Here is a 25,695-nt window from a genome sequence, read left to right on the forward strand (position 1 = left end):
GGGCAACCAGGCTGGAGGGGGGTTAGTAAAGCACAAGCAAACGACTTTACAGCAGACTGCTTGTGGCGACCAGGCCGGTTGTGTGGGGGGGCAGTTGGGGACGACACGTCGGCAGGCAGGTGAGCAACTAAGTCCAAGATTGTGAGAGGAATGTCTTCCTTTTGTACTACCTACTTAGACAACCCCCAGTTCTCTCACTGGAGATGTTAAAAAAAAAAAAAAAAAGTCTTAATAAATGATACCATACAATAAAGGTTAAAATAACTAGAACTATTGAACATGGAAAATATTTGAGAAATAATAAACAGATATTTATGCATGCATACTCTTACACACACCAATCCCAAATGTCAAAACAAATATATAACAAACAGATGACCTTCTAGGCTCAAGGGAAAAGAAAAAAAAAAAAAGGGATTTAAAAATATATTTATTTTCAAAGTGTATTTTAGAGCCAGGAAAAAGAGTTTTAATCTTTTAAGAAGTTCTTTTTGAGTAAATAGAGTGTGTGTGTGTATATATATATATGTAATTCCTTTTGAACTATTTCTTAGCCTCAACATTTAACATTTTAGGTAAGTTTCAACTGCTTTAGACTTCTTTGAAACTAGACTCCTGTTTAGTACAAAATAGGTTATCAGTTGATCAATATCCATTTGGCTTAAATTCATAAGTATACAACCCCCCCTTAAATGGTAGAACAAACAGATACAAAGCCTGAAAATTTGTTTCTTTTTAAACTCCAAATGATATTTGCAGATGCCAAAGGCATTTTGAAATCACTCACCCTTACTTCAGTAAAAATGAAAAAGGGGGATGGGGAGGAGGGAGAATTTCATGAGACCTTGTATGTCAAGTTTTTGCCCAAAGCTAATTTTCATAGCTGTGTTATAAAACCTTGAAAATGGAGGTTTATAATGGAAATGCTGACAGACCCTTAACTATAGCAGCATGAATGGATATAATTAAAGGAAAGCTTTTGGCTACACCTAACTCCACAAATGAAAGACTGGCATTTTTACATTAACCTCAAATAACAGCAAGTGAGAACTAGAAATATGATTCCAGAAAGGTAATGTGAAATGTTAAAGATGACTGCTAAAACTATTTGACATTTGAAGTTCTACACACAGAGGCATTTAGTTAACATAACCAAGTCAGTATTTTCATAATGCTACTTAATCAGCAATAAAGAATGCTCTGGTGAGCCATCAGCTTCAGTTAGCGGAAAGTGGCATATGAAGTTATTATTTCTTAACAGCCTAGAGGGAGCCGCTTCTCCCTTAATCAGTGATCTTAGTCCCTGCCTACCTGTAATTTCTCTGTCATACAGTTATAAAACTATTACCCTGTTCAACATACAGACTCACACATCTTGCTCACATATTTATGCAAGGACTGGTACCTATTCCCACCTGAATTTGAAAACAGAAGAGATTGCCAAGGTAAAGTATTTCATTCTTTCCCTTGTCAGGGATGCAGCCTGGAATAAATATCATCAATCTATGTAACTCATCTTCCCTGTCTAAATCAAAATTCAAAGAATTTAGCTGTGTTCTTAACTTTAAAAAGGGGGAGAAACCTATGCTTAACAAATATCCAAACTGTTTTTGTACTTTCTAATAATATTAAAAGTAATAATTTAATAGCATACTAAAAAGACTCCTATGGAAAGATCTTCAATGAGGCTCCTGATTTGGGGGAAGAAATTAGGAACACGTATCTATGATCATATATCTGAAGGACTTTTTCTCCCGTTTCCCCTCTCTGTCTCCTATCCTTCTTTCTTTCCTTTAAGGTAAATAATCCTGAATGATCTCTGGGACCTTTCCACAAAAGATTCCAAACTGAAAGGAAGTCTGCCTTGACATTATCTACCTTGGAAGTGCTAAAGACTGACGGAATAAAATTAAACTGTGTAAGTCACAGCCCCTCCTATTATCCTATATAATAAAGATGTAATATGCGAATGGTTGTTATGCCATGAAGTGTAACGACCAACCAACTGCATAACAACCGGATCACGGATCAGCGGGAGGGTGGGGCAGTGAGCTACAAGTGGGCTGCGCAGAGCTACTGGAGGGAGGGGTCGGGGCTGCAAGCTACAAGTAGTCAGCAGAGAGTTGCAGGAGTTACCAGTGGTGGTGAGTTGGCAGTCCAGCTGAGGCAAGGGGCAGCGAGCTACTCATCCATGAGCAGGGCTACTAGTTTATTATAATTAGTCTCATTGAAGAACTGTGTGCAAATTACTACATAGTTTCAGAAATTTAACAGATGACAGTGACTAAACTGTGACAGCATTAATAAAGACCTGCACACTAATTCACTCTTACACACTGACTTCATACTTCCTTGCTAAAATCAATCTACAATTTTGACAATGAACGTTATACATGACTTGATATGCATTTACAGCAATTGTTTTCAATTACAGTTGAACAGCATAAAAAAAAAAAAAAAAACATTTGTGCAAGGAATTAGGCAATATCAACATAAACGTCCTTTTTTTCATAGGTTAGTCTTAAAGATCAACATCTTACTTCTTGCCCAGGCTCGAGATAACAGCAAACTATATACTCAAGCCTGTTCTAGTTAAAAGATACTCCTAACATGAATGTAAACTTAGTTTCACCTTATATAACTGACACTCTTTACTTTATCTTCTTGATTCCTACTTCAGTACTTCTGAATAGTGATCCCCATGGATTAACAGAGATGCTGTATAGCTTCCAAGATACTTGTAAGCAATATTTTCCAACACTCCTTTAATGCTAAAGGATTTCTATGAAATTGAATTTAAAGAGCAAATATTTGTTTTTATTACAAAAAATGAAATCTAGATGGTTATCACAGTTCTAATAAACCAAAGATGAATTATTATTATTATACATAACATGTGATTTGTGTCCACATCCCTCTCTGATTTTTTCCAACTAATGACTCATTAAAAAATAAGCAACTTGCAAAATTATGAAAACATAGTAATGAAAGTTCCCCAATAAGCAACCATCCTTTTTTTAGTAGCAAAAAAGGCAAAACACTCCAAAGTATACATGTTGGAACAAAAATAGATTTACAATAGAGTGTATGAAAAATCCTATCCTATATAATAAAAGGCTAATATGCAGATGGAATGGCAAGATGGTTACTATGATGCTCACTGACCACCAGGGGGCAAACGCTCAATGCAGGAGCTGCCCCCTGGTGGTCAGTATGCTCTCATAAGGAGAGTACCACTCAGCCAGAAGCCCTGAGCCGGGCTCATGGCTGGCAAGTGCAGTAGCGATGGTGGGAGCCTTTCTGGCCTCTGTGGCAGTCAGACATCCCCCAAGGGCTTCCAGACCATGAGAGAGCCTAGGCTGGGCTGAGGGATCCTCTGCCCTCCCTCTTCCCACCGTCCCTCCACTTCCCAGTGCACAAATTTCATGCACCGGGCCTCTAGGAATACAATAAAAAATAATACAAAAATAAACTGTGTTTGTGTACTCACAATTGTAAACCTATTTTATATGAGTAGTGGTAATACTTTCAGGTTTGCAACATTTTACAGATTTCATTCATATAATTATCTCTTAATTTTTAAACAAATGTAGTGGTATGATTAATTTCTGTTTGGTTATTTGTGAGCTATTATAAAAATGGTATAAGAATATGCCTATGGTATAGTGGGTTAGGTCAGATTGCCAATTCTGAAACTTAATGGCCTTATTTTAGGGAAATCATAAAAAGTCTCCAAGTTTTCATTTCATCTATAAAAAGTATGATATGGTTGGTCAAGACATGAATGAGATAATATTTGTAAATTGAACATTTTTAAAGAATGAAAGAATTATTCTTGTGTTTCTAGATACCAGTTTTGCAGAAGAACCATGTTCTAGTTAGGAGGTTAAAGACAAAAAGAAATTAGTAAATGAAAATGAAATTTTAAAAACTAATTTTCCATTTTATTACTTTCTTTATATTTACATTTTTAAAATATATTTTAATGATTTTTTACAGAGAGGAAGAGAGGAATAGTTAGAAACATTGATGAGAAACATCGATCAGCTGCCTTCTGCACACCTCCAACTGGAGATGTGCCCGCAACTAAATGTACATGCCCTTGACCAGAATCAAATCTGGGACCTTTCGGTCGGCAGGCTGATGCTCTATCCACTGAGCCAAACCGGTTATGGCTGTATTTACATTTTGAAAGCCTATTCAAACTTTGTCTGATTTTTCTTTCACCAAGTTTCCATTAACATTTTTAGCAGACTCCTGTATTTAATATCTTAGAATGCATGCTTTGTAAATATATTCCATACACTAATCTAATAAAAATGAGGAAGAATACTTTCTTCTACACTAGGGGTGTCGAACTCAATCAGAGAAGGGGCCAAAATCTAAAATCCAGCCTAAATCGCGGGCCGAATGGTTTACTGAACAGTCATAAACTGACAATGTCATAAACTGACAGCGGAGTGCAGTGATGACAGCGCGGTGCGGGCCACATTGCAAGGCCTGGCCGGCCGGATTTGGCCCGCGGGCCTTGTGTTTGACACATGTGTTCTACACTATTAGAAAGAGTGAAAACTGGTGCAAAAATTTTTTGTAGGGAATCTGGTAATATCCATCCACATTTAAAATTCAATTTACACTTAGGAATTAATCTATAGATATACTTTCCAAGTACACAGAAAATGCATGTATAAAGATGTATAAACAAAACTGTGTTTCTAATAACATAAAATATTAAACAATATAGATATCCATTATTTGAGGATTGGTTAAATAAAGTTTAGTATATCCATACAATAAGATACTAAAGCAGCCACTAAAAAAAATTAGGCTTCATATACTCACATGGAAAGTTACTGAGGAAATACTATAATAAGTGAAGAAGTTGAAGAATAAAGATTATCCATTTTGTGTTTTAAGCTTATAAATGAGAAAAAATCTGGAAAGTTCTATAGAAACCATTTTACTTTTGTGGAGTAGAACTCAATGAATGTTTTCAATCTCAGTACCACTGTGGCTGGTTGTGTGTTCTGTCCTATGCACTGTGGAATGTTTAGCAATATCCTTGACCTCTACCCATTACTAGCAACAAACCCCAGCCTCCAGATGTGACAATCAAAACCTTCAGACACTGCAAAATGTCTCCTTTGGAATAAATTCACCTTTAGTTGAAAATATAGGAATAAAGGCGGGAAAAGAAATTTTTACTTGTCACCTTATATACCTCATATTTTTTTCTTTTACCAATAACAATATATTTGCAATTTAAAGAAAATTTTTAACAAAAAGCTTTCTCCAAATTTCTAAGAAAATGAAACCATCAGTATTTGTGGGATATAAATCTTCTAAAAACACACACACAAAAACATATGTAAGAAGTAATGCAACCCTATTCATAAACTATTGTTATTAAAATGATAGTTCAAAATCATCCCTTTCCTCTCCTCCAAAATATGATACAGTTCTAATTTATCTTTAGATACCAGAATTTTTTTTCCCTTCTCTTACTAAATCCTTGAGAAAAGGCCAGTCTGAGGAAAATAAATTTTATGTCTTTAAGAAATTTTTAATAAGAAGTAATGCAATCACTGATTAAAAGGGACTTATCCCATCTTCAGTAGAAAAAGCAGAAAAATATACAGATTCTGACAGTTTCCATGACTGCCTCTTCCCAAGATGCCCATACTTCCAGCTTCATTTTCTATACCTTTGACGCTGTAGCTTTTGGGGGCTATCGTTCCTCATCACCAGGATGGTTTAGGCCAGCAAATCCTGTTCCTACCTATTTTATATATTCAGACAAATATAAAGCAATAATGGTGCCAGAAATAGTGGTACAAATTTTCTAATTTTGCTCAGGAAACACAGGGAAATTACTACTTACCACTTACTTAAAAATTGTACAAACAAAATGAATTTGACATTTGGGAAAGTATGTTTAACAAACTCTATTAGACTAAAAACAAACAGTTCATAGAGAAGATCCAGAATTAGTAAAAGCTTCTTCTAATAAAGTTGCTTATTCATTTACTTTCCATCCATCCATCTGTACAAAAATTTGAGAGCTTTAAGATTGTTACTTTAATATATCTGACACTGGGGGGAAAAGGGAGTGACTGTCTGATCAAGAAGTCTAAATAAACCTTTAGAACCTAAACTGATGAGTGCAGATAAACAATAAAGATACATAAAATGTAATAAGAAATGAAAACCTGTGGATTAATCAGTATGACACACAGACCAACATTAAGTAAATAACAATAAGTAAAACTGGCAATAAATAAATTTCCATAATTTGGAAATCTTGTCAAGCTTAGTACCATTGAAAAACAGATGCTACTTTTGTAACGTGGTCTTAGGAAGAGGAAAGCAGTCTGTTCATTAACTTCAGACATAATTTAAAAAATAAAGTATTTCTATACATAACTTTTACCTAACTTTTCAGAGACAGTGACTAAGTACAATGAGTCGTAGCATCTAACTTGTTAAGAACATGTACTTCAAAGATAAAAGTGCTATGTAAAAACAGCCTTACAGAAAATATATTTCATTACCACTGTTCTCTTAATTACTGTTCAGATCTGAGTGCATTTGTACATTTGTATAGTTTAAGTGGATCTTAAAACTTAAGTTTTGTATAGGCGATTGGCATTACAAATGGAACAATCCCATCTTAAACTCAGAATAAATTGTTTTAGTTGTATTTGAGGCAGTTGAAGCTATTAACTCTGTAGCGAAATAAAGAAACTTACTTTTTTTAATGGTACTAAAAAAATCATATATGCAATAAATTACATAGTTTCAGTAAAAGCCACTTCAGATTTGAGCTCAGGTCCTGCTTAGAATATCTAAAACATACCTCTAGATAATTAACACTCTTTTAGGAAAGAGAGAAAGGAAAGGAGGGGTGAAAAGGCACAGGTCTGGGACTGTACTAGAGCTGTTCCGAGTTTAATGTGTTTGCATATAAGTTTTCTCTTAAAGAGCTACTGTTAAAGCAACAGTTTGAAAACTACTGATTTATGCCAATGTAGTACTAAAACCAACTCCTTTCTCTACATTTGGACTTCATGATTAAGTCAAAAGTAATAGAATCAACACAGGTAACAATAATAAACAAATTAATAAGTAAGCACATTACTAGAAAACATACCTGATTCTAGCCAGAACAGCTTGTAGAAAGTGCAATACCGTCCTAAGTTCAGGTTCTTGACAAGCTGGCAGAAGCATACTAAATCCATCACTAAGCAGTTTTTCATGGGAGGGATGCAAACAATGGCTTATCTCAAATACTTCTTGAACTCCATCAATATAGATGGAAAGAAGTGTCCAGAGAGTCTGTCTTTGTCCCATTTCATCATTCTTAGATAAAAGCAAGAACTCCCTTGCTTTTGCCTGGAAAGCATCTGAAAATTTTTCAGCCAAAACACCAATGTCCAGATTTTTCTGGGTATACATTAAGAGGAAAGCTGCCTGACCCTTCCAAATGAGAGGTGATGTTTTCAAAGCAGGCTTGAGGAAATTCAGCAGGTCTAAAACACGACTTGCTACATCTTCTACCTCTGCAATAGCTGCTAACAGTAGAAAAAGATTGAAAAAGTTTTGCAGACCAACTACAGTTAGTTCTTCCATTCTTTTTTGATGGAATTTAGAATATATTCTGTAAAACATAAAAATTGGTTTTATTACTTTTTTATTCACCAAAATCTATCTTTTAAAATAACATTTCACTTAATATCATGAATCTCATTACCATAAATTTTTGGCTAATTCATTACAATGCTGCCATATCACTTTGTTTATCTAGAAAACAAATGAACCTTCAAATATTTCAATGATGTAGCAGATCACCTAGAAGTAAATCAAAGGGCTCAGGGTGTTGTCAAAGTACAGTAGAAATAGTCTTTGCATAAAGTACATGACTTCCTTTTAGTCCCCCATCATGCTTCCTTCAAATTTTTTATTGACAAATAAGAAAGAATATATCATATTTTAAGTACAATTTGATGTGCTTTACAAAAATCCTAATAGGACAATTTTATATAACAATTTTCCTTAAGTCTTTTCTCACTCTAGCTCTCACAAAGACTTGCTATATGTGAGTGTGTGCATGTGTGTGTGTGTGTGTATATATATATATATATATATATAGCAGCAACTCTTTGTGACTTATATACACACATACCTACCCACAGAGAGAAATTGTTCCTATTAAAATGTCTAAGACTAGCCATTTAAAAATCTCATCAACACTACTTAGTAATATAATTTTAATAACTGATAGTCTTTTCTTTCAACAATTATGGGATTAGAAATGGAAATCATTCATGTTAAATCCTACTTACAAACTATTAAGTTTTGTAGCTTCTATAATTAGTAAAGTCAAGATAGAAATGATTAATGTTCAAGAGTGGTTAAGTTTATCCCATATAATAAAAGTGCAGTATGCAAATTATCCCCTCAACCAGGAGTTGTCCTAGAGTTCAACCAGGGGGCGGGGCTGGCCAGGGGAAGGGATGGCATACCCAGCAGGCAACTGCTAGGGATCCTACCAGTGCATTAATTTCGTGCATCGGGCTTCTAGTTTGTAAATAATAAAATTGATAAATTCCTGAAAATAAAAATGTTTAATTAACTTTAAAACTTCCATTACACCAACTATAGTGCTTGGTATACAATATCCTATTCCTATATAATAAAAGGGTAATATGCAAATTGACCGAACGGAAGAATGACCGAACGCCCACAGCCCCTCACCCAGCTGGCCCCACCCCTGGTTGGGCCCTTCACCCCAACCGCCCTAGGGTCCTCATCTTAACCACTCAGCCCCCGAGTGGGCTTCTGACCCCAATCAGGGGCAGAGCTGGCTGGCAAACTATCTACAGCCCCTTGCTCCAGCCAGCCTGCCTCCAATGACCTCCCATGGGGCAGGCCAGATGGACCCCACCAGTACACGAATTTGTGCAATGGGCCTCTAGTTTCCTAATGAAGAGACTTGTTATTGAATGGATTCCAATGATTCCTTTTAGCAATAAAGTTCTAAGGATGATCTATCTATATAAAACCCTACTGGCAGAACTGGCTGGATGACCAGTTGGTATGACGTGCACTGACCACCTGGGGGGCAAATAATCAATGCAGGAGCTGCCCCAGTCTGCAGGCCCTGACCAGCGGTGGCAGTGAGGTACAGGGCCAGCAAGTGGGCAGCACCAGGCCAACCTAGGTGGGTGCGAGCAGGGGCCCCCGATCATCCTACTGGTTGTCCCAGATTGGCCCTGATCACTGGACAGGCCTAGGGACCCTATCCGTGCACAAATTTCATGTACTGGGCCTCTAGTGTATTGTACAAAATGAATTAAGGTTCAAAAACAAACTAACAAACACAACAAAGAAAAAAACTACTGTCTGAGGCACATAATTACTAGCGGTTTAACAAAGAAACTTCCATTAGAAAGTATAATCTAAATAAAAAACCTAAACTATATCACTATAACCTTGCAAGAATCATTCATTGTGAAAATCAAGTAGGAATTTCATTTAGTTATTTTTGAGAAGTCCATACCTTGAATAAGAAGCATTCTGTTGTGAGAATTCCTACCCTACAAGGTGAGGAAGTGGTAGATGGCAGTGTGTGCACAAAGAGAGCTTGAAAAAGGGCCAGTAGGCAAAGGAAATAGTACATGGGAAGACAAAAATCATAGCCATGTAACAGGCAAAACTCTAAAAAAAATAAAGAGTACATGAAATGTGACCAAAGTTTATTTTACCACAGAAATTAAAACTGGGCACACTCTCCAAAAGAAAATATTACCGTTTCCCCGAAAATAAGACAGCCTCCGAAAATAAGACCTACTTACAGGTTTCCTTCTGAGTGAAATATAAGGCATCCCCTGAAAATAAGGCACCCCCCCAGGCTAAACATGAGAGATTTGGTCCACTGATTCTGAAAGAAAGGGAGTCACAAGAAATTCACCAAGAAATTCAGGAATTGGATTGTTATGATGATGTTCCAGAAGACGATGACATGATTGTCATTGAATAAATGAGTAAATTCTTGATACTGTAGGATTCACAGTTTGTCTGGTTTGTGTTGACAACTACCATACTACCATACCGTAAACAGGTAATAAATTTCCTTTATTTTCATTTAACAATAAATGTGTACCGTATTCTTCTTCATGGAAAAATAAGACATCCCCTGAAAATAAGACCTAGCGCATCTTTGGGAGCAAAAATTAATATAAGACACTGTCTTATTTTTGGGGAAACAGGGTAGTTATTTGGTTCTACTAGGCTCTGGTTAGTTTTCATTCAAGAATGCAAAGTTTTGGGACACTAAAGAACACAGAATTTAGAGATTGAATCTACCGTGTTTCCCCGAAAATAAGACATCCTCCGAAAATAAGACCTAGCGCATGGAAAGATAAGACATCCCCTGAAAATAAGACCTAGCACAACTTTGGGAGAAAAAATTAAGACACTGTCTTATTTTCGGGGAAACAGGGTATTACTTGCAATGTACGATTTGGAGACAGTTTTTATTTTTGTATGTAATTCGTTTTTAATAAAATAGAAGTATTAATATGCTTATAACATAATAATTAATTCTGGTAAGAAAAAACAAAAACAGCCGTTCTCTAATATCCTTGCATATAGTATATGAAATTTCAATTTTTAGGACTGATGAGATAAATAAGAAACTAAAATCCTCTACAAGGTACAGATATTATTTTGTTCCTTACTATAAAAAATTGGCAGGCTCAAACAACTCCGTATTTTGCTGTCCTACATAAGATATACATTTTAAGTGTGTGAACCATAAAGACCTCCAAGCACAAGTTAACTTAAAAAATACCAAGAGTAACACTTTTCCAAAGATGTAAGTGAACATGATAAAGAAAATACTATACACACCTTCCTTTGACTTGTTTCCAAAGATGAGGACCATTGTTCTTCATGGCTTTCTTAACGACTTTTGCCAAAATGCAAAGGAAAATGGTGTAACTACTTCTGGATTTACAAATGTCAGAATCTTGTTTATCACAACAGCAGGTCTTCACCATTTCTAGCATAGACAAGGGTGACTTAATATTTGTAAGGCCTTTCAAAGGAAGCCAAGAAATACTGAAAGAACTATTCTAAAAGCCAAAAAAGAAAACAAGTATTAAGTCTGAGTAAATCAAAATGGAAAGCTGCAAATCCCATTTAGCTCATTAAATGTCTAACTCATCTTAATCACAAAAATTACATAGCCATTACCACATATTCCCTCAAAATAAAAATTCCATTAAAGTATAAAACATGAAGGGATATTCAAATTCCTGGTTTATCCCACAAAATGTTAGGATTCATACAGATCCATACATTGCATTTGGTTGATGTAAAGCTCTTTTATTCTGTAAGTTTTCCAATCTTTGTTCATACCATTTATTTTTATATCCAACCAGAGGCCTGGTGCTTGAAATTCATAGTACATTGGGGGGAGGAGGGGGTGTCCCTTAGCCCAAACTACCCTCTCAATCTGGGACTCCTCAAAAGATGTTCAACTGCCCGTTGTACATAATGGAGCTTAATAAAGCTATCACTCCTTGGCTAAAACCCGGGGAGGGGGGGGGACCCGTGCAGGTGGCAGTTGATCAATGATTCTCTCTCATCATTGATGTTTCTAAATGGGCAATGGGACATCCCTCTCACAATCCAGGACTGCTGGCTCCAAAGCACTTGCCTGCCTGCCTGCCAGCCCAATCACCTCCTAACAATTCTCCTGCCAGCCTAATCGATGCCTAACTGCTCCCCTGCCAACCTGATTGCCCCCAACTGCTCTCCACTATCTGACTGGTCACCCCCAAATGCCCTCCCCTGCTGGCCTAGTCACCCATAACTGCCTTCCCTTGCCAGACTGGTCATCACTAACTGCCCTCCCCTACCGGCCTGGGTGCCCCCAACTGCCCTCCCCTGCAGGCCTTGTTGCTCCAAACTACCCTCCCCTGCAGGCCTGATACCCCCCCAAGTACCCTTCCCTGCCGGCCTGCTAGCCCCCAACTGCCCTCCTCTGCCAGCATTGGGTAACGAGAGCTTCTCAGGCTGGCTCCTGTGTGCTTCTGACATGACTCCAGTTTACTTTGATAACCTTTCCTTTCAGTTATGACAAAATACCAACCTATACTCACCTTTTACACATTCTGCCTCAGAACTAAATTCAATCATTCATCATGCTTCAGAGAAAGGTATTTTTCCCCCTCATTTTTATTAAGCTCCATTATGTACAACCCAAAGTTGAAATTTACTTGTAAATATTCCATTTCCATTTTCTGTCTTGAGGGGTTCACTATTTATTTATTCAGAAAACCAAACATACCAATTCTTGTCTCTACACACTACAGGTAACTAAATCCTCTAAGTCTATCTTTCAAATTTTTATCTTCAAAATTTATCCTCTCCTTTCTAAATCAATTATCTGTATTTTAGGTCTCTTACTGCATTATTTGCGTAAACTACTAAACTGGACTACTAACTTATCTGCCCCCAATTCATTTACACCATTTTTCAGAAAAATTCTCAAACACATACTTAGTATGCCACATTCTTGCTTTCTAATATCTCCAAAATAAATCACAATTCAACTGTATGGTTATCTTCATACTCTAGCCCCTGACTACCTTTCTCTCTAGTGTCCTGATTTCCTGTCTCTCTCCAAAGCCATCTCAGACACAGCTCTCAAAACTCTTAAACCTTGTATAAACATATTTATTTTTTTTCATGTACATTTGTTCATACTTTCTCTTTGCCTGGATGCTTTTTACTTCTGTATTTGGAAAATTCCACTCATTCCCTAGGCCAAGTTTTAAATGATGACTTCATAAATTCTTCCAAAAGTCCATACACTAGATCAGATACTCCCTTTTCTGGAGTTCCACAGTATTATCTATTTTGTCTAAACAGCGTATAGGTTACTCAAATGCCAACACTGCATCTTAGTCAGGATAACATTAATTGTTCAAAGTGTTGTAAGCAATCAACAGTTATTAAAAAATATTTATAAATAAGGATTAAAAAAATCTTTCTGGTATACTAGATATACTGGTTATTAATGGCAGATTTTGTAATTTCAGCTACTTTGCTTACTTTGCTCTGTTCCTTTATGACAATGCTCTAGATAATGTTTGTGAAAGATAAAATTATTCTTGAGCTATCCTAATCTACTTTGAAAAATTAATTATTTAAGAAAAATCTTTAACTATTCATAATTAAGCTATAAAAATATTCCTCAAATATCATGAACAAATTCTTCAAATTCCTGCTTCAAATTCACATTGTTTACTCACCAGGTTCTTACTATAATATTCCCATAGAATGGTGACAATTGTAATGTTTGGCTCCCAGAAATCACAAAGTGTCAAACAACAGTGAAGATGCATTCGTAATTGCTCTTCTAGTATACCATCCTAAAAAATAAACTTAAATTGTGAAGAAGTAAATGGACAATAGCAACATGAATATTATTATCACATGATACTGCATTAAATAACCTGCTTCTAAAAAGAACATGAATACATATCAACAAATCATATCCACTATTATCTTCAGACCAGAAAGTCTAAGTCAGCAAGGTATATGTCTAAAAATGCTTTAGAGACTATTAATTATTCAGTTCATGGAAATTATATACTAACTGAATTTGATTTTTAACTCAATTATTTAAAAATTAGAGGCCAGATGCATGAAAATTTGTGCAAGAGTAGACGTTCCTTCCCCCAGCTGCCGGCACCGTCTTTGCTCCAGCACCTGGGACCCAGGCAGCTTCTCTCCGGCCCTGGCTTCTTCCTGAAGGATATCTGGTCTAATTTGCATATTATCCCTTTTATTATTATAGATTACAATAGGTCTTTCATGATGAGATTGGAAAAGAAACCCAAACCAGGAAGAGGTAACAAAAATGATTTAATAATTAAGATGTATACAAATCCCAAGATCATATTTAAGTACTAGGTCAAATTCTTTTTAAAAAAATGTTTTTATTGATGTTGAGAAAGAGAGGAAGGGAGAGGGAAAGAGAAACATTGTTGAGAGAGAAACATCGCTCAGCTGCCTCCTGCACGCCCCCTGTTGGAGATCAAACTTGCAACCTGGGCATGTGCCCTGACAGGAAATCAAACCCCTTACCACTTGGTTTATGGGTTGATGCTCAGCCACTGAGCCACATCAACTAGGCTAGAACAAATTCTTTGTAAGAATACAAGAACTGTTCTTAAAAAAAAAAAAAAAATATATATATATATATATATATATATATTGATTTCAGAGAGGAAAGAAGAGGGAGAGAGAAAAACATGAATGAGAGAGAATCTTTGATTGGCTGCCTCCTCCACACCCCTACTGGGGATTGAGCTTTGCAACACGGACATGTGCCATGACCTGGGATGGAACCGTGACCTGATGCATAGGTCAATGCTCAATCACTGACGCACATCGGCCAGGCTAAGAATTGTTCATTTAAAAACCAGAGGATTGGCAGAGTACATATATTTTAAACTTTTAGGAAGTGCAGCAGGAGAAAGAACTTTTCTGTGGAAAAAGATGATGATAAATTATCCTGCCGTCCCTGACCACTACAGGTAAATGGATATGTATCCATATGAATCTTTGCAGTCTTTTAAGGAATGCTGTTAGAGCTTAAAGTAAGTTTATGAGGTTCTAACCTATCCGAAGGTATTAAGACTGAATTAGTAGCTTTTGTAAAAAAAAAAAAAAAAAAAAAAACAATGACCAATTTTAGTGATTCCCTATTACCTTGAAGTAAAAAATACATGCAAGAAACTTTTGAGTTACTAAGTCAGCATATTCTTAAAAACAACAAAGAATAAAGCCAATTAAAATGACAAAAAATAAATATAAACAAAAACTTTTATAATAATTGGGATAATAGCTCTTTTGTTTCTGATACAACTGATGTAAGGGTCTTTGGTTTTCTAACCCAGAAATCTTAGCTCATACTTAGAAAATTTATAACTAAATGCACTTATATGTTTCACCTAAAAATATTAAGCGTTAATAGATAAAAGGGAAAAGAAAATGTCAAGCTATTGAAATGATTCTCAAAGATATGGCTATAAAATAAATGGGTGTGCATGTCTGTGTTGTGTGAGTGCTATGTATATAACAATCTTTTACTACCACATTTCCTTTTTATTCATTTTCAAGTTTTAACAATCTTTATTTTCAAACAGAAAAGTAATTTATTTCCCATTTAAAAAATTATTTACTAAAAATTTCCCTTAAACTCTTACATAAATAATTTGTATGACAAAACTGTATAGAACTACAATATATAGTATGTTTAAAGATGTGATGAACAGCACATTTAAAACTATTTTAAAAGGAGGTCAAATCTGACCTGTGGGCCACAAAGCACTACATTAACAGCTTTGCAGAAAGAAAAATGATAAGGTATGAAATGAAGGCTCAAAAACTAGGACCTTATCAGCTAGAGTATGATTCAGGCCTGTAAGACAAATTGCTCAGCAAGGCAAGTCTCCTTCCTGCTGTGATGAGAACAGAGCTGAATTTCCAATGCCACTGGCTATCTCCCTCATCTTGTTTCCTAGACTTGGTATTATACAGTCAAGGAATGGCTCAGTTCTGAAGCATCTACTACTTTAAATACATTTTGTCAAAGTCACCAACTAGGATAATTATCTTTGTCCTTTAACTGGCAACTCAGTGTTAAAACTAAAAAACCTTCAAAAGATAGTCACTATTAGGAACTATTATATGTTGATACTTCATTGATAAAGAATGATGATTTCTATCACAGGTTATTAGTAAGTAAACTAAGTATGTTATTTAAATCATGTTAAGTTTGCTTGGTTCTTACAAATAAATTCTGTAACCTAAAAATTTAGCAAAGCCCACAAATCGTCTCATTTTAAGTGAGTAAATACCTGTACATTGATGGACCTTTTCAGCAGTTCTTCTACAAAATTCCAATTTGATTCCATTTGTCTCTAGGAAGGGAGAAAATATTATTGCATCAAAATTACTACTTATAATTATAAATTAAAATTATGATATAGGGTGAAGTACAAACATTCTGTTCAACATCACACCTCACTACAACTTCTTAAATGTTTAAATTACTTGGGCAGAGCTAGTTAAGACTCAGAAGAAAAATTTACAACTATTCCAATTCAATAGAGTCCTTTGAGTTGTTTCATTAAACAATGGTTCCTCTATAAAATTATGTTTTGACAAATATTTAATTTTTGCTGTCAGATGTAATCTAACAGGAAAAAAAAAAAGCTTTTATTTATTTATTTATTTTGAAGTTTTTATTCCCCGCATGTTCTTCCTTTATTCTGGTACTTTACTCACCAGAGACTTTTTCCTTCATTTTATGCATTAACAACCTAAAGACAGTCTACTCCAGTAAACAAGTAACTAAAAAATTTACAGAAAATAAAGAAAAAATTTACACAGTGCTCTTATTTAGGTAATGGTCATTTACTAGAGTAGAAACAATAACTATCTAATAGATTCTCCGAAGTAAGGAAGAGAGCCAGAAAGAGCTTTCTCAGAGCCAAAATATTCCACAATGGCTAGAAACGGAAAGTGACTCCACGTTTCCAACAGAAAAGCCTGCAGACCTCTCATAGGATACTAAGTCCACTGACACTCAGTCTGCGCACTGCAACACAGTGATGCCAGGAGACTAGCATGTACTGATTCCAGGGGGAGAGGAAAACAGAAACTCCACATTTGGTACTTCCTTGATCTCTGCATTATGTACCCTTGGCTAATTTTAACTTAAATCCTTTCCCTGTAACAAACCATAGCTGTGAGTATAATAGCATTCAATAAGTTCTTTAAGTCCAAGTAAATGATACAGTTTTGGGAATTCCTGAGCTTGCAGTTGGTGTCAGAAATGAGAGCAGCCTTAAGGACTGTCCTCTAAAGCTTAGTAGTTGGCCCTAAAAGGTTCTCAAAAAGGAGGGTCTTTACATTATTACTTCCTCAGAAAAATCTTACCCATTTCAACGATAACACAATTAAGTCTCAGAAAGATATATATATATATATATATATATATGATTTAATGCAAGTTGGTCTGGCTCTAAAGCCAGTGTTCCTTCCGCTATAACAAGTTATCAGCAACTAATTATCTAACAAACCTTCTCTCAGCTTTGAACAATTTACTGTTCTATCATTCTGTACTAAGAAAACAGTACCACTAGGCCCAAATAGGCAGGAACATGACAGGTTGATGTTTTTAGCTTCATAATTTGATAGTGTCAATGAGTATATTTCAATTATTATGTTCTATCAAGGCATTTGAATCACATGAATTATAAAGGAGTGTAACTTTTGTCCAAAGAATTTCAACTTTATGGATCAATATTGTGGTTATACTCTAAAACTTTCTTCCATAGAACTTAACTTTCAACAGCTACAGCATATTTTTCTGTATACTAAATGATACATAACTTAACTCCACTGAGGAAAAAAACAGAAGTAGGGAGTTATGAATTTGGGACTGTTTTACATTTTTTAGCCCACTATCAAAACTAAACACCAGCCGAAACCGGTTTGGCTCATTAGATAGAGCGTAAGGTCTAAGAACTGAAAGGTTCGATTCTGGTCAAGGGCAAGTACATTGGTTGTGGGCACATCCCCGGTGGGGGGTGTGCAGGAGGCAACTGGTCGATGTTTCTCTCCCATCGATGTTTCTAGCTCTCTATCCCTCTCCCTTCCTCTCTGTAAAAAAAAAACCAATAAAATATATATTTTTTAAAAAACTAAACACCAAATTGAGCTTCGGCCTAGGTCAGTTGTCATCAAACTCATTAGTCAACAGAGCCAAATATCAACAGTACGACGATTGAAATTTCTTTTGAGAGCCAAATGTTTTATACTTAAACTTCTTCTAATGCCACTTCTTCAAAATAGACTCGCCCAGAGATCCCAACTCTTCTACAAAGTGTTTTTCTTAAACAATAAAAACATAAAGATTATATCTTACCATTTCATCTGGTGTTCCATGGCGATCAAATTGGTAAAGTGATGCTACATGAGTAATAATCCACAAACTAAAACCTAATGGATCCCTGGACTGGATTGTAGGCACAGAAGGTCTTCTTTGCTCACTTGGTGTTTCAAAGAGTGTTTTGAGTAGTTTATTCAAACAGTTCCAAAACGACTATAGAAACAGAGGTAATATGATTCAATTAAAATAGACACTGATCCAATAACCTTTGACTTGGGTATTTCCCTCCATTCTTATAATGAACTGTGCATGCAAAAGAAAATATAAAATATACAAAACTTAAAGAATAAAAGAAAATACCCATCTTAAGAATTAGAACATAAATAGTATTTTTCTTTTCCCAACCTGGGTAACTATTATCCTGAGTTCCATAATAAATCATTTCCCTGTTTTATAAGTTTTGCCACATACATATGTAAGCCCAGATCATGTTATTTTTGGCTTCACCTGTGGTTTTGTGTGTTTTTAATGCATGTTTTTTATTATTTTAAATTGAACTTATTGGAGTGACATTGGTTAATAAGGTTATCTAGATTTCAAATGTTCGATTCTAGAATACATCATCTGTATACTGTATTGTGTGTTTACCACCCCAGATCAAGTCTCCTTCCATCATTTATCCCCCTTTACCTTCTTCTACCTCTGGTAATCACCATTCTGTTTTCTGTGTTGTTTGTTGTATATCTGCTTAATCCCCTAACCTGTTTTTCCTTCGAACAGCTGCCAATCTCTTCTCTGTACCTGAAGCTGTTTCTATTTTGTTTATTTTGTTCAGTAGATTCTACATGTAAGTCAAATTGTATGGTATTTGTCTTTCTCTGACTGGCTTATCTCACTTGGCATAACACTCTCCAGGTTCATTATGCTGTACCAAAGGGTAAGACTTCCTTTTATTAATAGTCAAATAGTATTCCATTGTATAAATATACCACGGCTTTTTTATCCACTCATCTACTCATGGACACTTGGGCTGCTCCCAAATCTAGGCTATTGTAAACAACACTGCAATAAACACAGGGGTGGATTTATTCTTTTGTGTTTCATGTTTCTCTGGATATATTCCCTAAAGTAGAATAGCTGGGTCTAAAGTTCCATTTATAATTTTCTGAGGTAACTCCAAACTGCTTCCCACCAATCTGCATTACCACCAACAGTGCATGAGGGTTCCCTTTTCTCCAAAGGGATAAACACTTGTTGTTTGTCGATTTATTGATTATAGCCATTATGACAGGTGTCAGGTGATATTTCGTGTGGTCTTAATTTGCATTTCTCTGATGATTAGTAATATTGAGCATCTTTTCATATGTCTATTGGCCATCTGTTATGTCCTCTTTGGAAGTGTCTATTTAGTGGTCTGTTTCTATTCTTTGGTAACTTGCCCCTTTTCCTCAACATTGTGTTTCTGAGATACATCCAACTTAATGGGGTCAATCAGAGTTCAACAGAATTTTCCAATATATGACTATATGATAAAACAATTTGCCTACTTTACATTGAACACTTTATGTCTTTTAGTAAGATTTTTCTCTAGGTATTTGTCACTTTATATATTCACATTAGGCCTAAGGTTGTTGACAATATCTCAACTTTTTTGAGTCTTTTTTTTTTTTTTTGCATTTATGTATTGATATTTTACAGAAAATTTTTCCAACATTCTGTTTGTAATGCTTAAAGGTGTCAAAGTATATACATATACACATATTCAAGGCAGCTGAAATATAATGTGGACAGGCCCAAAACTCTTATCATATTGTCCCCTACCCATTCATGGCACTTTGGGGAATATGAGCATGCATATAAAATATATGTTGGTCTGTTTCCCCAAAAAGAGTAAATTATTTCAGCTATTCCTTCATTTTCTTTTTCTAACTATTAAAATGTGCATTTCCTTACATAATCATGTAGCAGAAAAAATAACATGGTCTGTGGCATCAAATAAATCTACATTTGAAACCCACCTTTATATATTTTGACTGATATTTGAACAGTTTACTTTACCTCACACCCATTCTGTTTTCTGGCACATAAGCAATATCACTCAAGGAATAATTAGCTTTCTTTCTCTTCTGGGAAATTGAATTAAAGTCTAATTGAAATCTACTGGATAATGAGGGTTGGGTTTTTAGGAAAACACTCATACAGATACATCCAGTATTAACTACATGTTTGGAATATTTTCTGGGACACTGTATGTCTTTGATTAAATTAGTTTATATTCATTCTTAGAGTTCCCACATAATTTGGGGTATGTGTGAATTTCCCAAAATTCCTAAGCCTTTCATAGGCTTCTCCAATTGTTTCTTATCCTGAGATAAGCAACATCCTATTGCCTTCACAAAGTAGCAACCTAGACATCTGAAATAACTTAATGACCCTGAACTGCCTCACCCCTTTGGATAATTTCCTTAGAGCATTAATCTTTTAAACACTGGTCGGGTTGCAGAAAATGTCCCTTTCTCAATGGGAAACTTCAAATCTCATTCAGTATTTCCTGCCTTCTTTCCAGGGATGGGGTAGGGGCAGGGGGTAGGAAGAATTAAATAATTCTTTCTGCAAGAATGTTAAGTGTACACACAAATACAGATATAATTTCTTTTTGTAAAAATAAACTGAGTATACTGTATAAATTAGTATTGTCACACTGTAAATGTTTTAAATCCTTGTATACTGATAAGATAGAAAAAAGAAAATATTTGTTTTCCGCTGTCTGGAAACCTAAGAATGGCCCTCTATGAGCCTTAGTTTACTATCAGTATTCTGTGATACCATGAACTCCCAGGCAGATGAACATAGAAGCTTCTCTGTTCCTTCTGAAGCTTTCAAATGATTTTTCTGTTTTTCTTTCATGGCTAATCCATATCCATATTGGTCCCTAAAGCCACTGCATGTCTGTTAGTCAGTGCGAAGAGTCATTTTTAACTTGCTTATTTGTTGGTTTAGAACATTTTTGTTTCCTTCTGGTTTTGTCCCTTTTTCTTAGTCCTGAGCTTTTTATTGAGAGAGCACCTCATAGTTGTCCACATGATCTCCACAGAGTAAAAGGTGGGACCTATGTTGCTTCTAAGATGAGGCTTTTTCTGTTGTGTCGTATTAATTCATTCAGTTCTAGAGGATAAATGTCTGGGATCAGAGTGTCAGCATGGTTAGATGATTTTTTCTGGATCACAGACTCTGCCTCTGTCCTCCTGAGGAGGAAGGTTTCATGAGTTTTTTTTATATATTCACAGTTGTCATGTTTTTAAATGTCATTTCCGAGAAGTCTGGTGCAGGTCACATTATTTTGCAATTATAAGTTATTGTATCTTTTTTGCCTGGAAGATTCACAGATTTCCTAGAGGACTTGAAGACATTTTATGTCTGAGGTCAGAGTTTTAGCAGGCTATATGTCTTAGCATGGATTATATGGAGTTAATCTTTCTAGTTAGCAGTAGGTTTTCTCAATATGTGGACTTAGTTCTTTATTTCTAGAATATTTTCTTGGATTCACTCATTGTTTTGAATGTCAGTTTATGTCCCATCGCTTTTTCTTCTTCAGGGACTCCATTTAAACAGACAGTTATTCTTTGCTTATCTTCAACTTCAAACATTTTCTCTCTAACCCTTTATATTCCTTTATCTCATTTTTATTCCTTTGGTTGCTTTTCTTATATGCCCCTTATTACATTTTTCAGTTGAACTATCCTCCTTGGGGACTTTATAATTTAGTCAATTCTAAATGATTTTTATTTCCATTTCTCTGTTGCATTTAATTTACTCCATTCATTCCTGGCTTTTGCTCTATCTATTTCAACAATGGAATAGCTCATTCAGGGCATGTTTTTTGTTTGTTTGTTTGTATTTTGGCATTTGTGTGTGTGTGTGTGTTTTTTTTTTTTTTTTTACAGACCCAAATGCTGTCTATTAAATTCAGTCTGAAGTGTTGTCTTATAATTTTCTTCTGCTTTATAGTTATTTCTGGAAGAAAAGGTATTATAGGCTAAAGTATATCAATTCTATTTTTGTGTAGTAACTTTAGAAAGACCTGTTTCATTTCCTTCCTTTCATTTTGTAGATTTGGACTATTTTAAGATTCCTAGTTCAGTGGAGCACTCTTTTGTCAATGTACCAAAACTCCATTCTTTATTGGGTTTCAGTCATTATTATTTTTTTTAGTTTTGTTTACTTTTGTTTGTTTTCGTTTCTCTTATTTTATAAGACCCTACATTTTCTGCTTTTACTTCCTGTCACTGTCACCACTCAGTCAGCAAAGCGGAGGCATTTCCTTTTTGCCTCTGTACTCTCCAGAAGCTCTGCCTTCAAAGACTGCCTCCTCATGTAATGCACACACTTTTATGTTCTGATCCTATAATCAGTTCTCTGATCTATAAGGGAACTTTTTCAGTATTTTCACATTCTGACAACGGTTTTAAACCAACTTTTATGACTACTGTTAGTTCCCTTCTTCTCTCCTCTGAGCAATTTTTCTGACTATCCTTGCTTGCTAGAAAGTTTTGTACTAGAGCTTTGGTGGCTTTTACTTTTAATTTACAGCTTTGAATATCCCTATCTTGTAGTTATGCTATCAACATGTTTTTTGTGTAGTTTTATTTGTTCTTGCTGTCCTATGGTTTGGAGGTTAGGATATAAGCTTAGAGTTTAAGCACCCACCTGTTCTCCATGGTTTTTAGACACTGGTTTAGAAGTCACTGGCTTAAATTTTTAGTACCATCTACGGAATCATGAACTCACTGGCTTACAGTAATAAATTCATAACTTTAAACTGCAATACACCACAGGTAAAAAACAGACAATCTTCCTTACAAATTTAGTTGAGTTTTGAGTTCATTCTTTTGGTAACTCAGATTTAAGAATAGTGGTATATTAGTAGGGTACTGACTTGGGTAAACTCTGAGATTTATTGTCTTGTACCTTATAATCTACGAAAGCTACTGTTCAAGTTTATATATACAATTCAGCAACTGTCTCTAAATTGACAAGGCAGCTTTAGTGTTCAACTGACCTGAGTTCCCATCTATATTTAGTATTTGGCCTTAGTACATCTTACTTTCTATAAGCTCACTGACACACTTAAAATGCTTCAGACAAGATACCCAACATTATGTTAGATTATATATATATTTTTAACAAGAAGATAAAACTGCCTTACTATCAAGAATATAAACTTCTACTTTGACTTTAAAGTAAAATAAGGCCTTGAAATCTGAGAATAATATAACTTAATTTTAGTACTATTTTAAAAAGAAACTGGCTTCAGACATTACTTTAAGACGAATAAGTATGGTTATTACATAAAATGAAGAGCATACAAATCATTTAGGTTATATATGTTACTACACAAATTTCTACAATTAATATTTTAAATTATGCCTACTCTCTGTTTAAAATTTAAAAAAATTCTAATAACAAGTATAAACATGCTTACACTTTATGTGGTTCACACTTTCAAGTCTGAAATTTATAAAATAAGGACAATTCTAAAAAATATAAAATTCTTAAATAATAAAGATGCTTTGCAGAAAATAAGAAAATTGATTTTTACCATGTCATTGAAATAAAATACCCTGGCAAATAATCAAAGGGGGGGGGGAAATTCCTAAGACTTTGTAATATTTTAAAAAAATATATTTTATTGATTTTTTTACAGAGAGGAAAGGAGAGAGATAATCATCAATGAGAGAGAAACATCGATCAGCTGCTTCCTGCATACCCCCTACTGGTAAAATGACCAGATCATCCAGCTTTAGGCAAGATAGTCCCGATTTTTAGCAATTTGTCCCACGTCCCGTGGCATTTTAAAACAGTTTTAAAATTGTTAAAACTCGGGACTGTCTCGCCAAAAGCAGGACGATCTGGTCACCTTACCTACTAGGGATGTGCCCGCAACCAAGATACATGCCCTTGACCAGAATCAAAGCTGGGACCTTTCAGTCCACAGGCCATCATCGCTCTATCCACTGAGCCAAACCGGTTTCGGCAAGACTTTGTAATATTTAAATCTCGCAGAAAGCTGAACTGTACTAACAATTCAAAATACCATGAAATAAAAATTTCCTTACTCAAAAGTAAAAATATAAGAAATTTATACTTAGTAAACTTACTTTATTTTACTTGTATTTAGCAAATTTACTGTTAAGATAACTCAGATTAAATAGTGTATGGACCCTAGCTGGGGTGGCTTAGTTGGTTGGAGCGTAATCCCATACCAAAAGATTGCAAGTTTGATTCCCAGTCAGGGCACATACCCAAGTTGTGGGTTCGATCCTCAGTCTAGGCAACCAAATGATGTTCTCTCTCAAATCAATGTTTCTCTCTTTTCTTTCTCTCCCTTCCCTTCTCTCTAAAATCAATAAGCGTAACTATACGTGAACAATTAAAAAGCAACAAATAAATACAGTGCTTGTAAATCTGTAAAAATACTTATTATTAAAATTAGATAGCAGTAACCAAACCCCAAATTGTGAAAAGTTGGGAAAATTAAAAGACCCATAAAATATTGAAAGTACTTATTCATGTAACATAAACCATTTTAAGTATCATTTCACAATGAATTGTTTATACTTACTTCTGCCTATGGATATTTCTCTTTTTCTCCTAATCGATAATACTCGAAATTAAATAAAGCCCCATTATGAAGACTTTGCTCAAAATGAAGTGAAAGAAAATGTCCTATCTTCCTCTTTGCGCTTTTCTTCATCCCTCCATGAAATAATACTGAAAAATTGATTAACAGAAACCTGTTTTATTTCCTCCCAAATCTAAATCTGCCACATTTCCTAACAGAAATGTTTCTTGAGTTATTGAAGGGATTAATAGGTATTTTAGCCTAACAGATTCTTGATAGAACAACACCACCCCCAAAAACCCTTCAGAAAATAAGACAACCATATTTTACACTTCTCTTAGATATTTCATATTATCAATTTAGGGTTAAAAATGTATCAGGTATTTAGTCTTCAGTTAATGCTCTTTTTGGTGATGGTGGTGGTTGTCTTATAAAGAAGGAAAGTTGTAGGTTTTTCTGGCCAAAACCACTGCATAAATTTAATATAATTAGTTACAATAACTAATACATCAATTTTACAACTTACTTCTGAGAGAGACCATTTACTTCTTTGGTCTAGAAGATGAATGAGTAGAACCCATAATTCTTTAATGCACGGGCATGGGCAATGATCTCTCGTTAATGCTTCAGAAGGCCTAACCTGTAGAAAATAACCAAAATGAGTTAGAGAAGAATCTTACATGCCACACATTTTTCTAAACATTTTTAAAGAATTATTTAGATGTCTTAAAATTTATGCTTTATAAAAAATTATTTACAAAAAAATGTGCCATTTCATTAACTTTTAAAAATTCCCATTGTAAAACCAAATGTACAGAATTTTATTCTCAACTTAAAAAAACCCTCTGCTTTAATTATCTAGTCTAATGTTCAGCAAACATCGTGTATATAAGAAGCTAGGTAATAAATATTTGAAGTTTTATTCATGATACAGTCTTTGTATATTTACTAAATTCTGCCACTGTTGTGCATCAGCCACTAACAATTCATTAAAAAAAAAAAAAAAAAAGGATGAGGCTGTGTTCTAGTAGAGTTTTATTTACAAAAACAGGGGGTATGTTAGATTTGACCTCAGCTTCATGGTTTCCAAACTTTG

At 34.9% G+C, this 25,695-nt stretch overlaps 1 protein-coding gene across 3 annotated transcripts in view; it reads right to left on the reverse strand.

Annotated features, from left to right (window-relative positions):
- MMS22L (MMS22 like, DNA repair protein) overlaps positions 1 to 25,695 on the reverse strand; it is a 95,418-nt gene that overhangs the window by 54,267 nt on the left and 15,456 nt on the right. For all 3 annotated transcript variants that reach the window (XM_084890824.1, XM_084890823.1, XM_084890825.1), the window contains exons 9-14: positions 25,126 to 25,239; positions 18,014 to 18,190; positions 15,939 to 16,001; positions 13,323 to 13,442; positions 10,912 to 11,135; positions 7,151 to 7,657 (exon numbers count right to left, since the gene is read on the reverse strand). In XM_084890824.1, the coding sequence (XP_084746950.1) occupies positions 7,151 to 7,657; positions 10,912 to 11,135; positions 13,323 to 13,442; positions 15,939 to 16,001; positions 18,014 to 18,190; positions 25,126 to 25,239 (1,205 nt within the window). The remainder of the gene's footprint in view (positions 1 to 7,150; positions 7,658 to 10,911; positions 11,136 to 13,322; positions 13,443 to 15,938; positions 16,002 to 18,013; positions 18,191 to 25,125; positions 25,240 to 25,695) is intronic.

Source organism: Pipistrellus hanaki (genome assembly GCF_964339955.1).
Source record: "Pipistrellus hanaki genome assembly, chromosome: 7".
In the NCBI taxonomy this organism is placed as follows: domain Eukaryota; kingdom Metazoa; phylum Chordata; class Mammalia; order Chiroptera; family Vespertilionidae; genus Pipistrellus; species Pipistrellus hanaki.